The sequence below is a fragment of the Vulpes vulpes genome, chromosome 1 (assembly GCF_048418805.1).
Source record: "Vulpes vulpes isolate BD-2025 chromosome 1, VulVul3, whole genome shotgun sequence".
In the NCBI taxonomy this organism is placed as follows: Eukaryota; Metazoa; Chordata; class Mammalia; order Carnivora; family Canidae; genus Vulpes; species Vulpes vulpes.
Genome location: NC_132780.1, coordinates 125,676,427 through 125,689,960, shown reverse-complemented (window position 1 = coordinate 125,689,960; position 13,534 = coordinate 125,676,427). Strand labels below are relative to the sequence as shown.

The 13,534-nt window shown below is 36.0% G+C and overlaps 1 protein-coding gene across 6 annotated transcripts in view; it reads left to right on the top strand.

The window, feature by feature from the left end:
• Window positions 1-13,534, top strand: part of ZNF148 (zinc finger protein 148) — a 169,538-nt gene that overhangs the window by 133,752 nt on the left and 22,252 nt on the right. For all 6 annotated transcript variants that reach the window (XM_072727989.1, XM_025990218.2, XM_072727782.1 and 3 more), the window contains 2 exons: window positions 3,681-3,804; window positions 5,191-5,274. In XM_072727989.1, coding sequence (XP_072584090.1) covers window positions 3,681-3,804; window positions 5,191-5,274 — 208 coding nt within the window. The remainder of the gene's footprint in view (window positions 1-3,680; window positions 3,805-5,190; window positions 5,275-13,534) is intronic.

Sequence of the window (13,534 nt, the reverse complement as noted above, 5' to 3'; positions counted from 1 at the left end):
CATTTCTGCCTTTTTAGATAGCAAAACTTTTTCTTACTGAAGGGTGTTAGGTTCTTCAGTAGCAATGACACTTGAGTAAAAAATCTCTAAATTCATAAAGCTTTGTTAGTGCTTTGCCTTATGAAAATTGATGTATTGTTTAAGACAGCCATCACTGTATAGTAGCTAGCTGGTAATAGATTTGACTCAGAACAAAAAATGTATCTACCAATAGAACATGAAGTTAAGAAAGCACATTAATTGAAGAGTTCCATTTGGTTTTAAAATTTTTTACTGAAAAATTGTGTTTTAAATTTATAAACCTTTAAGAAAATCGAATATGTTAAGTACTGTTTAGACTATTACTAATTTCTGCACTCTTGATAAAGCCTGATTTCTTGGTCTTTATAATATACCATATTTCTCCAAAAGTAGGAATGAGAGGAAGTAAGATAAATCATGTGGAAATATTATAGCAGGCATCTTAGTATTTAAACCTTAAAATTTAAAGTCTTTAGTTGTAATAATGTTCATGTGTTGAGAGGAAAAAGAAAAGCAAAAGTATTTCATGGTACTGGTTTAGTAGCAAATGAGATTGCTAATCTCTAAGGCAAACGCATTTAACTGGTAGATCACATTCTACTCAAAGATCTTGAAAGGGTGTGAACAAGAAAGGAAACCACGGCTATGCCAAGGAAGAAAATTATATTAATGTGCCATTTCTTATCCACTAAGGGCCTTGTTCTTTGCATAGGCAAATCTCTATAGCACTATTTAGTGGCTTCGAGAAATTGAAGTTTTGGGAATTATCACCTTGAGAAATTATCACATTTGGCAAAAATCTTTAAAAAGAATGAAAATGGTGAGCTGTGACGATATTTGGTATAGGTAGCAGGCAACGATATCATTAGACATTTTATAGAGTCTCACTATGTTTCAGACACCATTCTGGATACTGGGAGTAATAGTGGTGAATAAAGCAGAGAAAATCGGGCAGTCTGGGTGGGTCAGCCGTTTGGCGCCTGCCTTCAGCCCAGAGCCTGATCCTGGAGACCCGGGATCGAGCCCAATGTTGGGCTCCCTGCATGGAGCCTGCTTCTCCCTCTGCCTGTGTCTCTGCCTCTCTCTCTCCCTCTCTGTCTCTTATGAATAAATAAATAAAATCTTAAAAAAAAAAAAAGACAAAATCATGTGGTTATATTTAAAACAGATTACACATTGGAAGAGCCACTAGTGCTCTTCTGAGGCAAGATGAATTTTATTCAGTGTCCATAATACAAATACATGTTTTTCTGGCCTAAAAAGGGGAAAGAGAAAGAAATAGTAAATATAAAATGTTGGGACACCTGGGTGGCTCAGTGGTTGAATATCTGCTTTTGGCTCAGGTGTGATCCTTGGGGTCCTGGAATTGAGTCCCACCTTGGGCTTCCCTGTCAGTCTCCCTCCAGGGAGCCTGCTTCTCCCTCTGCCTATGTCTCTGCCTCTGTGTGTGTGTCTCTCATGAATAAATAAATAAAAATCTTAAAAATAAATAAATAAAATATAAAATGTCTAAGAATTTGATTTTTCTGTCTTTGAACGTCTAAATGTGCTAGATTTTTCAGTCTTTTTATTCACAAGCCAGTGTTAGCTGTTTCATCCATAAAATCCACCTTGAGTTAAGGCTTGAATCCACAGTGAAAGGCAGCATTACCTCCACTGCCAGAAAACAATGACCTAGAACTCCTTAACTCTTCCTAAAAGGGCTTTGTACAGTCAAGGGTAACATCCGTTTCACATTAAGTAACTTGGGCCACATTTGTTCCTTACAGAGACTCTCCTCGCAGTTGCTATGCCACAGAAAGCTACTGAGCTGCCATGTGTTTTGGCACTTGGATCTTATTTGTTATCAACATATGTGAAAAAATACCTGGTGCTATCTTGTTCTAGTTCTGTTTTATATAAAATGTTTAACATCTTTTTGTGATTTGTTTTATGTTAGAAGTATTTTGAATCTTCTTTGGAAAGATTTTATGTTTTTTTGTTTTGTACAGTGTTAACTTGCATATTATTTTGTGACTTAGAGGGATCAAAAAATTTAAACCGACTGGCCAGGGATGGAACTTTCTATTCTCACTGACTCTCATCAGGAAGCTGTGACACCCACTTCCATTCTTGTGCCAAATGTTTCTCTTTATGGCTCTGGTGCATAGACTTTGAAGCATTGTTGGTCACATTGGCAGTTTGCCCAGAACCCAAATATCCTGTATAATTTGCATAATAATTACCATTGATTTACATACAGTACAGGCTGAGTTGTCTTCTTGAGTTTAAAGTAAAAAAATGTTTTAAAAATTAAAGCCTTTTCCCTTTTAGCTCTCCTTTTTTCTAGGTTTGAGAAGGGGATCATAGCTGTGTGTTTACAGGCCCTAATCAGTTTCCACAGGCCTTTGTATTTCTCGAGATGTTCCCTAGATTTTTCTATCCTGTGTGGGAGACAGTTTCGTAGCTCCTGTGCTACGTGTGCCCACCTCCAATATCGTTTCCCTCTTACTTGCCATGCTCCTCATGATCTGATCTCCTACTAGTTTTCTTTGCTGCTTATCTTCACGTCATATTCTGACATGTTGTAAGTCTCCTCAGTAATGAGAAAAAATAATGATTGTTTTTTACTCTGCCATGTGTCTGATGAAAGAGACAGTTTAATGTTGGATGTGGAACAAATGGTTGATAAATTGGAATACGTGAAACCCAAAGGTGAGCTTCTCTCTGGCACTATCCTGACCAGGCCCATAATATTAACCTCAGGAAGCCCAGGAAGATACGATTTGTCGTCACCTGTCTTCCTTCCAATACCCATTCTATTTATCCAGCAAATGTTTTTAGGAATTTGCTTAACAATAGTTTAGTAGTCCTAGAATGAATAACCTTAGAGATCCTAGACTGAACCAGATTTCAAATTCTATGCTAGATGACTTGAAAACTTAGGCTGCTCTTTTCTCTTTAGTCAGGAAAAAAAAAAAAAATAGGTAAGCATTAATATGGTTCAGAAAAGTGTTTAAGTATAAACAATATAGAGTCCCCCTTCCACTTTATCTCCCCTCTGCCAAGTTTCCCAGCCATCACAAACGGAGGCTTTATGCATTACATGTGTGTCCTTCTTAAATAGTTTTTATGCATATACAAATATGTATCCTTGGATGTACTTTCTTATGTACAAAACTTTGCAAAATTTTGTACTGTATTCTAAACCTTGCATTTCATACTTAATAAATCCTGGAACTTTTCCCATATAAGTATATACGGAGCTTTCTCATTTAATTTTATAACCACACAATGATAAATGGCTTTCATTTTCCATGATTTAGCCAGTCCTGTACTGATTGATATTTACCGCATGTCTATCCAAAGCATAAAACTTTTGTTGTCCTACCTATGTGAGAATTTGAAATTGAAAATAAAATTATCATCACCCCAGCAGAGAGCATTTAGGGACTCTTGTCAGAGATTACCTTTGGAGAAGAGGGGACAGACTACTGAGTCACATTGTACTTTCCTACAGTTAATGATAACATTATTCTAACAGGCTTTTCAAGATTAGGGAAAAAATTTTCATAATTTCTGGTGACCATTATTTGCATTAAAAGGCATTACCTTTTTTATAGGTTAGTATTGTTTTTAAAACTTCTTTTGTTTTTACCTTTTTTTTTTTTTTAAACTAGATCCTTACAATAAATGAGGATGGATCACTTGGTTTGAAAACCCCTAAATCTCACGTTTGTGAGCACTGCAATGCTGCCTTTAGAACGAACTATCACTTACAGAGACATGTCTTCATTCATACAGGTATTTCTTGAATTAAAATGGGCTTATAGCCATTAAGATTATTGTTGTTGCTATTTTCACCTTCTCGTGTAAATGTCATTCATTTCTAAGACTGTAGCTAACCTGGCATTTTAAATCAGAGATTACCACAGGCCAGAATGTCAGAAGGAAACCAGGAAAAACTTTAAATGAGGAAACAGTGAGCAGGGACGTGCAAAATTAATTAGTCTTAATTGGACACCTATCTGGCTTAATGTGTTCTTTTAAGCTAGAGAAACAGTTAAAGAATGTATTATTAAAAGCCTGTCAACATTTATTTTTCTCTGCAAGACGTCCAGATGGAATTCAAAATATGAATTTAAGAAATATGAATTTCAAATATTAAAAAATGATCATTAAGGCCATGACATTGTAGAGAGCAGAGAACTAAGGACTAATCACAGATCCTTGGGGAAACAGACTAGTCATGTAGGTTAAATTAAGGGATGTGGGGTGAGGAAGATAGAGGAGTAAGGTAGGTTTAATGAACTAGGCAATAGAGTGTCTCAAAAGCTAAAAGAATAGACAGTTCAAGGGAGGGTGTGATCAGCAATGACACAACCAGCAGGGAAGATAGAGAATTGAGGGAGAAAAAAACATTGGAATAAATACTAAAGAATCACATAGCTTTTAAGAAAGCAGAGTATAAGGGTTAAAGCACAGGCACGTGGTGGAAAATTTGAGAACTGAAGTAAACTACTCCTCAGAAGTTATGGTTGGAAAGGAAGGAGAGAAAGTAATAAGGTGAGAATGTTTCAGGATCTCTGAAAAGTTTGTTTGCATAGTGCAAACCTCAAGAATACTTAGAAGGAAAGGTTCTAGCAGAGGAAGAATGATGTCAAGATTTTTTTTAAAAGGCGGGGGGAGGGGGGAGGAAGATGTTCGAAAGTTCTGAAGGTTCCAGAGAAAATAGTTGAAAGGGCATATAAAGGGATAGTTAGCCATGGAGAACAAGGTAGGTGGGTCTTTTTTCAGATAAAAAGAGAGAGGAGCCTTTTAAAACACAGTAGAGAACCCAGAGCCCTTTTTAGTCTCCTGATTTTTACATTGTTTTAAATTGTTTCTTTTTTCTTTTCCTTTCTTTCCTTTTCTTTTTTTCTTCTCCTCTCTTCTCTCTCTCTTTTTTTTTTTTTTGGATATAGAGCGGATTTGATTTCATCTATGTGTGATTGTGAGAATGTGAATTTTATAATTGTGGGGGAAAATTGAGCAAAATTCTATTAAATTAACGAACAGTATAAAAATATTGTGTAGATAATTTGGAATTTTCCAGAATTTGGGCTTCTAAGATTTATCTTTCCTCAGAAATAGTAACTATAAACTGTGTTTTATCCAGTAACTAATTTGTGGATGTGAAATTATTTTAAGGTGAAAAACCATTTCAATGTAGTCAATGTGACATGCGTTTCATACAGAAGTACCTGCTACAGAGACACGAGAAGATTCATACTGGTGAGTGTTGCCACCCTTCCTAGGGTCATTAAAATTCCCATTCCAAATACAGGAGAGAGTGGTTAACAAATAGCAGCAGAGTGTTGCCACTGTTACTGGGTTTATTTCTTAAGAGTACGTATCACAACTCTTTATTTTTTCTTTCAATAAATCAGTCCCAACTGTTAAGACTTGGCTTTAATGTCCAAGCCCAATAAATTACTTTCAAATAGAGTTTCCTAACATCTTAAAATATATTTGAAATGACAAAAGGAGATTTTTGTAAAATAGCTATTTCCTAAGATATTTAATAAGTGTAGGGTTAGGTAAAACTATCATTCTTATTCATTAGTCTGGAGAAGAAGCAAAGTGCTAATGTTTCATGTATATATTTTACTGTGTTAAGAAAGTTGTAATCCTGATAAATTGGAGCTGTTAGTGTTTTAGCTAAGTACTGATTTAGAAACAGGTATTTCAGAAGATCACTTTAAAGGAACCCATACCTTAAAAAGTTAAGTCTCATTTTAGAGCAGACTTTTATTTTATTTTTTGACAAATTTTTTTGACAAACATATAACCAAGTGTTATATGTAACCTTGATTTAGTAGACCATCAGCTTTTGACTTTGATGTTTGTAAGCATGGTGAAAAGTGTTTCTTTAGAATTTATTTCTAGTGTTTTGCCTTTTTGTGATGGAATGAAAGAAGAGTTGGTGTATTTGTATTACTTTGATTCTTACATTTAAGTAGAATTGAGAATGATGGTGATATATGAATATTGAAAATATTAAAGTTCTTCATATTTCTTTATATTAAGTACTTCAGCAGAACCTGCCCACTGTTGTTATTTAGATGTGTTCTCATGGTCCCTACAGTACCTGTGAAAGGGGATCCTAGACAGTTTGTCACGTAAAAGAAGCAACTTCTTCCATCTAATCACTTTCCTTTCTTTGTCCCTAATAAAGAAGCATGAATATATATCCTTAAGTACAACTTCAACTGTGCAGCACATCCGTGTGCTTTAAATAAAGTTCTGCTTTTCAAAGATTATTATGTATAACACCTACTTCAGTTTCTTAAGTAAACATTTATTCATCACTTCCAGTTGGAAAGGCATTTTGGAAGACCAACTTTATTGATTTTATGTGACTTAACAGCTAAATTTATATTTCTATACAGTAATAAAACATGATCGAATAATGATAAAGCAGTTAAAAATTTTTGCACGTTTTTAATACCTATTAAATTTTGATGATTTACTCATTCATTCAACAAAAATTTACTGAGCCTTCAGTATTTTTCAGGTATCAGAAATAGATTTAAAAAAAATAGTTTCTGTGGAATTTATATTCTAATGGGAGAGACATACATATCAACAGGCACAGTGTGATGAGTGTTGTAGAGTTTTATACAACATGTTCTTGTGCCCTTGAGCTAGAGCCAGATGTGTTAGCTGTTGAAGGTTACAGAGGGAAAGCGACACAGGAAGACTGCAGGATGCTCAGCTGAGAGAAAGACAGCAGCATGTGAGAGAGGAGGAGGGGAGAGAGAGAGTCTGTGTGGGTCTGACAAAAAAGATTTTGAAACAGTACTTTCCCATATTGCACTCTGCTATTTTCTGTTCTCTTCTAGTAAATTCTTTTTTAATGTGCTGGTCACAATTCTGTAACCTCACTGTAAAAACAACTGTGCTAAGCCAGGGTGGGTATCTTGGATATAAACATTATAATTGGTATAGTTAATATTTATTGAGAATTTACTAAGACCAGATATTGTCCTAAATGTTTTGTTAATATCTCATTTAGTTCTCACATTAAGCTTGAGAGGAGCTATTGCTATCTTCATTTTTTTAGATGAAGAAGTAATAAGCACACAAAAAGTTGAGAAACTTTTCTAAATGTGTATAATCTAGTATATATATGATGGAGCTAGATTCCAGTCTAATCTGTGACTCCAGGTACACATGTGAAATTACTAACTGCAGAATGGGACTAGGAGCGTAAGAGTATCTTTTGGTCTTTTTGAGTTTTTCTTGCTATGCCACTAAGCCATAACCAGGTTTAGTAATATCTAAAAGGGATGGAAGCAAAGGCTGGGGTTTTCATGTTATAGACAATGCAGTTAGAAGGAGAGAAGAAGGATCCCTGGGTGGCGCAGCGGTTTGGCGCCTGCCTTTGGCCCAGGGCGCGATCCTGGAGACCCGGGATCGAATCCCACATCAGGCTCCCAGTGCATGGAGCCTGCTTCTCCCTCCGCCTGTGTCTCTGCCTCTCTCTCTCTCTGTGACTATCATAAATAAATAAAAAATTAAAAAAAAAATTAGAAGGAGAGAAGAAATTGAGAGGAACCGGGGCAAACCGGTCACTGTGGTTCCTTAACTGGTCACTGACGGTTTCTTATGGAGACTCAGTTTTGCTTCACTGCTCACTGTCACCACAATGCCCCAGGTAGAGCTGATAAAAAGGGAATTGGCTTTCCTTCTTCATTTTCTTGGTTCCTTTTATGGACTCTCAGTCTATGGACAGTAAGGTATTTTTGTCTTGTAATCAAGATAACTAGAACCTATACCTATCTGAAGGTATATATTTAGAACCATGTACATGTTCTTCAATGTTAATTATTCAGTCCTTACTATTCTTTCATATTTTAAATGGCTTTCATTTTTGGAGAGGGGGTAGTGCTCTAAAGTTTACCCATGTCAAGGCTTTCTCTGTAGATTCTTAGTTTAGAAGAATGCATCACAATAGTTAGTTCTTCTTGAAGTTGTTGTGAGAAGAACTGCTAGTTCGTACAGTTTCCATTTTCCTTAACTGCCTGCCTCATTCTTTTAGGTCTCATTATATATATTGTACTGTCTCCTCCAGTCTCCCCAGCCCCCAAGCCTGTACTCTGCTCCATTTGCAACATGACTAAAAATCATTACCTACTTGGCTACTCTTGCCAGCAGTCAAGCAATCTGTGGCTTTTGAAAACCGAGAACCTAGCTTGATTTGGTTTTCAAATAGAAAATTTTAAAACTCAGCCTGGACAGGTTATCACTTAATTATGTTTCCAAAATTTGGCTTAGCCTATGAAAAAAGAATTTTTTTCCGAAATGTCATTTTAAGGGAGAGTACTTTTGCATCCAGAGTCTATGCCTAAAATTCTTCTTAAAGCTTTATTCCTTTAGCCTAAGGCATTGAAAAGGGCAAATATTCTTGGGACTGCTGTTTTTGGCAACTATGGGAGATTTATATCTTTTTGTGAATGTATTATAGATTTACTTATGGTATGTTTGGGGATATGGGTGAGAAGGTGAAGACTTGAAGCCATGGTTGAAGATAAAAAAAAATTTTAAGATTTTATTTATTCATGAGAGACACAGAGAGGCAGAGACACAGGCAGAGGGAAACGCAGGCTCCATGCGGGGAGCCCGATGCAGCACTCGATCCCAGGACCCCTGGATCACACCTTGAGCCAAAGGCAGATGCTCATCTGCTGAGCCACCCAGGTGTCCCTGAAGATAAAAATCTAATTGATCATTTTGTTTAGGGTCAGGTACACACCGGGATTAAACATTCATTGTCACTGGCAGATTTATGATGTGATCAGGTGTTTTTATTTTATCTAAGGTGCCTGTTCCTTTGCAACTTCCAATCGTATAGATTACATATTAGAATGACATATATCCAGTTGTATTCTTTTTAGTCACCTTGTCACCATTTTACCCTAAGAAAATGCCAGTCTTATTGCCATGGGCGAGGAGGTGTGGGTTTGAGGAGTAAAGAACCTAATACAATTTTCAGTATTTTATTTTAATTTGATATTCGTTCTCTAAATTCCTGTAAATAGTAAGCCACAGAATACCTGTCTTGATAGTCTGACTCTTTTAGCAAATTATGATTGTATTTTATTGTATGGCAGTTTGCATAATTTTTTATTGGTAAAAATGTTATGAGCCATCTTTGCATGTGAGGAAGATTTTATAGAATGATCTTGCTCCGCACAATGAAGAGGATTTTGAAAATAAATCATAACTCATATTCACTAGTTTCTCCCCTACCCTTTTTTAAAATGCTTTAGTTCTTAATGTATACAATTCTATAGATACAAATATAGGAAGAAACACTGGAAAATGTGTCTCCTAAGTTAACACTTCTTTATGCCTGAAAACATATGTTGATCTGCTTTCCCTCTTGACTGTGACTTTTATTCACATGTTAAAAAGCTGCACAATAGCCTTTTTTTTTTTTTTTTAAACCAGTTGGGCTAGTGGAGTGGAGTAAGAATGTTGATTCACCCTTGACTAAGTTAGCTCAACACTATTTCCTTCATTATACTTCAGTTATTAATGTAACTTACGGTTTTCCTCTCCTTATTTGAATCTCTAATCTGTAGTGTATGAGCTTTAATAGGGAGATCTTATTGAAAGAAAGTGTTACAGACCTAGTTAGAGTTATCTTTGTGGAGATGAAGGGACTGAGTGAATGCTGTTTGTGCTACTGAGGATGTTGCCGGTACTAGGAGCTGCTGGCATGGTGATTGTTGAAGCTAGATAGTGCTAGCATGGACAGAGCTTGCCAAGAAAGATTAAGCAGAGAACTACAGATTGATGTCACTGACATTGTCTGATTTAACAAAGCATTCAGAAACCGGTTTTTTTTTCCTCTGCAAAACTGTTGATAATTCACACCAAAAGCTTTGATTACACATAAAATACATGTAAAAGCTTAACACTGTATAACAAAATATCTCCGTAAAGATACAAAAGTAATCACATACCCGGCTCATACATCTACACACAAGATCAGAGAGGTTATTCTGAAAATCAACTCCATTTTAACATTTTACATTAGTGCTGAAATACAGGGAACCAGAGGCTGTATAAGGAAGGCTGCCTGGTTTTCAATTAAGTGCTTATATTTTATGTGAATACCCCTTCTCAAATCCATATGAGATGTTCATTATTAGTACGTAAGTGTCTGTAGTTTAAAAAGGAGTTTATCATTTGTTTTGACAAGTCTCTAGTTTAACAAATTGTGAATCTCTTGAAGTGGTCTCATTCTTATTTATATTTATGTACCATTACTGAATGAACAAACATGTGAGCGGCATGACTCACAATTTGACACATCCTATACAAGTAGCACAGACAACGTGTGCTTTAGGTGTTCAGAAGAAATAGACCAGTGAGGATTCAGTTTGGTGGCTTCATGGAAGACATAGAACTTAAATAGTCCTGTGAGGTTGGATTTAGACTTTGTGTGTTAACATGGCAGTTAAGTGTCATCGTTGGGAACTATAGGTGGTAGAGCCCAAACATGATGAAGCCAGGACCAGGAGAAAAATCTGGGTGGGGTGTACTGAAGTTGGGAATGTGTTTGGACAAGGGTAGGTAAGCAGATCTGCAGTTGATAAATTCAGAAACAGAGAGAGTAGCTAATTAGAAATCTGACAGCTATCAAGACAATTTCAGATGCCAGATAACAGGATAACAAGTAGTGTGTCAGATATGCTGAGTTAAAAGAACCAGAAACTTTTAACTTAGTTAAAAAGCTGGAAATTCCTACGAATTCAGTATCATAAACCTAATAATACTGTCAAATAAATTTGAGTTCCTGTTCTGTGCCAAGCACTGAATTAACACAGTACATAAGTTATTTCACCTTATCCTCACAGCAGTCCTATGAGAAGGGGGTACTGTTACTCTTTTTTTTTTTTTTTTTTTTGTAGATAGGAAAACTAAGGGTCAAAATGATTTAAGTGCTTGCCCCAGTGTGTGCAACTGGTTAATGACACAATCCAGGTCTTCAAAGTTCATGCCCTTAACCGTTAGGCTATTGAAAGGCTATTGAACCAACAGTTGGTTAAGTCTGCCTTCAGCTCAGGTCATGATTCCAGATCATGAGTCCCGCATTGGGCTTCCTGCTCAGGGGGAAATCTGCTTCTCCCTCTCCCTCTGCCCCTATGGCTTCACTCATGCTCTGTCTCTTGCTCTCTCAAATAAATAAATAAAATCTTTTAAAAAAAGAAGAAGGAAATTTAGAGTTGACTGACAAAAACTTTTGGGTGTTTTTCTTTTTTCTTTTTTTTTAAAGAAAGGGAGAGAAAAGGCAGAGAGGAGCAAAGGAAGAGGAGAGAGAATCTTAAGCAGGCTTCATGCCCAGCCTGGATTCTGATCCAGGGCTCAATCTCATGATCCTAAGATCCTGACCTGAGGTGAATCAAAAGTTGGACACTTAACCAACTGAGCCACTTAGGCTCCCCAAAACTTTTTTTTTTTTTTTTTTAAGATTTTATTCCTTTATTCATGAGAGACAGAGGCAGAGACACAGGCAGAGGGAGAAGCAGTCTCCATGCAGGGAGCCCGACGCGGGACTCCATCCAGGGACTCCAGGATCAGGCCCTGAGCCGAAGGCAGGCGCTAAACCGCTGATTCCCGTCCCAGGTGTCCCAAAAACTTTTGGTTTTAAATGTGAAGGTTTTTATTTTTTTCTACTAAGAGCAGAGCCCTTAGTAGACTCCTGGACCTAGGCTTACAGCTTGCATGTGATTGGGTACAGCTACCTGAAATGAAGTCTGTGGATGTAGGAGGAGTAAGAACACATTCCACCTGATAAGGAATAAACAAAGACAAGATGGACAGTGTGTAAATAACCATTCTGAGTAGAACAGAAAAGGGGGAGGTAAGAGTGGAGATGAAGAGATAAGACTAGAAAGCTTGATTTTAGAATTCTGTTGTCTGATTTTGATGCCAGGCTAAGGAGTGCCTAATTTATGATCCTCCTAAAATATCAGGGCATTTAAATGCCATATTGGAAGAATATTTTGTTAGCTATAATAATATAAAGAATAATTCAGAAAATTGCAAATTTATTAATTAAGTTTATACTCAGGTATTTTAAAAAGTTTTTAAAACAAATGACATTGCTCATCTTCAAGAAATGTGATATTGCTTCAGTTTTGACCAGTTTGTGAGAAGTAGACAAAACTTGGGAACAATTGAATATTACAGTGAAACAAAGTTATGTGTTTTGGACTTTAGATCCTCTTCATTTTTGAACAGTATAGGATGCACTAATTTTCAGGAAAAAAGCTGAAAGAGGACTCCCCACATTTGAGTTAACACATAGCATAGAACTTCCTAAATTTTTTTAAAGCTACTTCTGGCAGCGATTTCTCAGTTTTGATTTTTTTTTTTTTTTTTTTTAGTTTTGATTATTTTTTAAATCATTTTCAGTTACTTTAGAAAATGTAGTCCGTCTAGAACAAGACAGGTTATTTTTTTGTTAGTTTGCCTTTCTTTAATGTGGGCTTTTCCCTAACCCCCCTGTTACCCCTATTATTTCACACTCTACAGAAGATGAAGCATTAAGACAGTTGTATTTGGATCTGATGCTGTTTTACAAATTCTTTTGGAAAAATAATACCCAATTACTTCCTTGAATTCAAACACAATTCAATCTTGGAGACCTTCAAGATTCTCCAATATTTGAAGCTGTCTTTTTAACAACTACTATTTAGTATTCTAGAAACCAGTTGAGTGGATGACCAACATTCCTGCTTTTCACATCTAAATTCATTAAGTTTTCAGATGTCTGAATTGGCTGACAAAAATGTTTTTTTTATTTGTTGATAAAGTTTTTCATTTGACTGACTTCTAATGACATTTAGTTTCAGAATTCATGTAATTTATTTCGGCCTTTGGTAGAAGAGTGACGAAATGTACTATCTGGGTACAGGATGAAGAAATAGGATTTAGAATATTTAAGGCAATCTAAATTTACTTATCAAGGTCATTCATTCTTATTTTCTGAGTACTTTTAAGATCCTTAGTTATCTCTGAAGAGTTTGTTTTTCAAAAACTCTTAAGTGTTATTATCATTTTCAACTCTGATTGGAATTTTATGGAAATGTTTTGACATTCTTTGAAGGCAGACGTTGTTCATAGTAACTGCTTCTACATATTTTATAACTTGTTTTACTCTTCTGTAGATCTTTTGGAGAGAGTTGAGCTTCGTGACACTGTTCAGAAGCAACTGTATAAAAAAAAAAAAAGCAACTGTATATCATAGGATTGACATCCTAATGTAGTAGGAGGTAGTTATTTCTCTCCAGCTTCATCTCCCGTAGTGCTTTTATGTTGTTTGTGTTATTGGTTATTGATGAAAGTACTTCCTACTCTATTTCTTACAGGACTCGCTGCTGTCTCTTCCTCACAGCTGTGTAAAGGAGCTGATAGACAAATTAAATAGAATTTTATTGATTTACCCCCCCCACCACCACCATGTATTTTCCTCTGT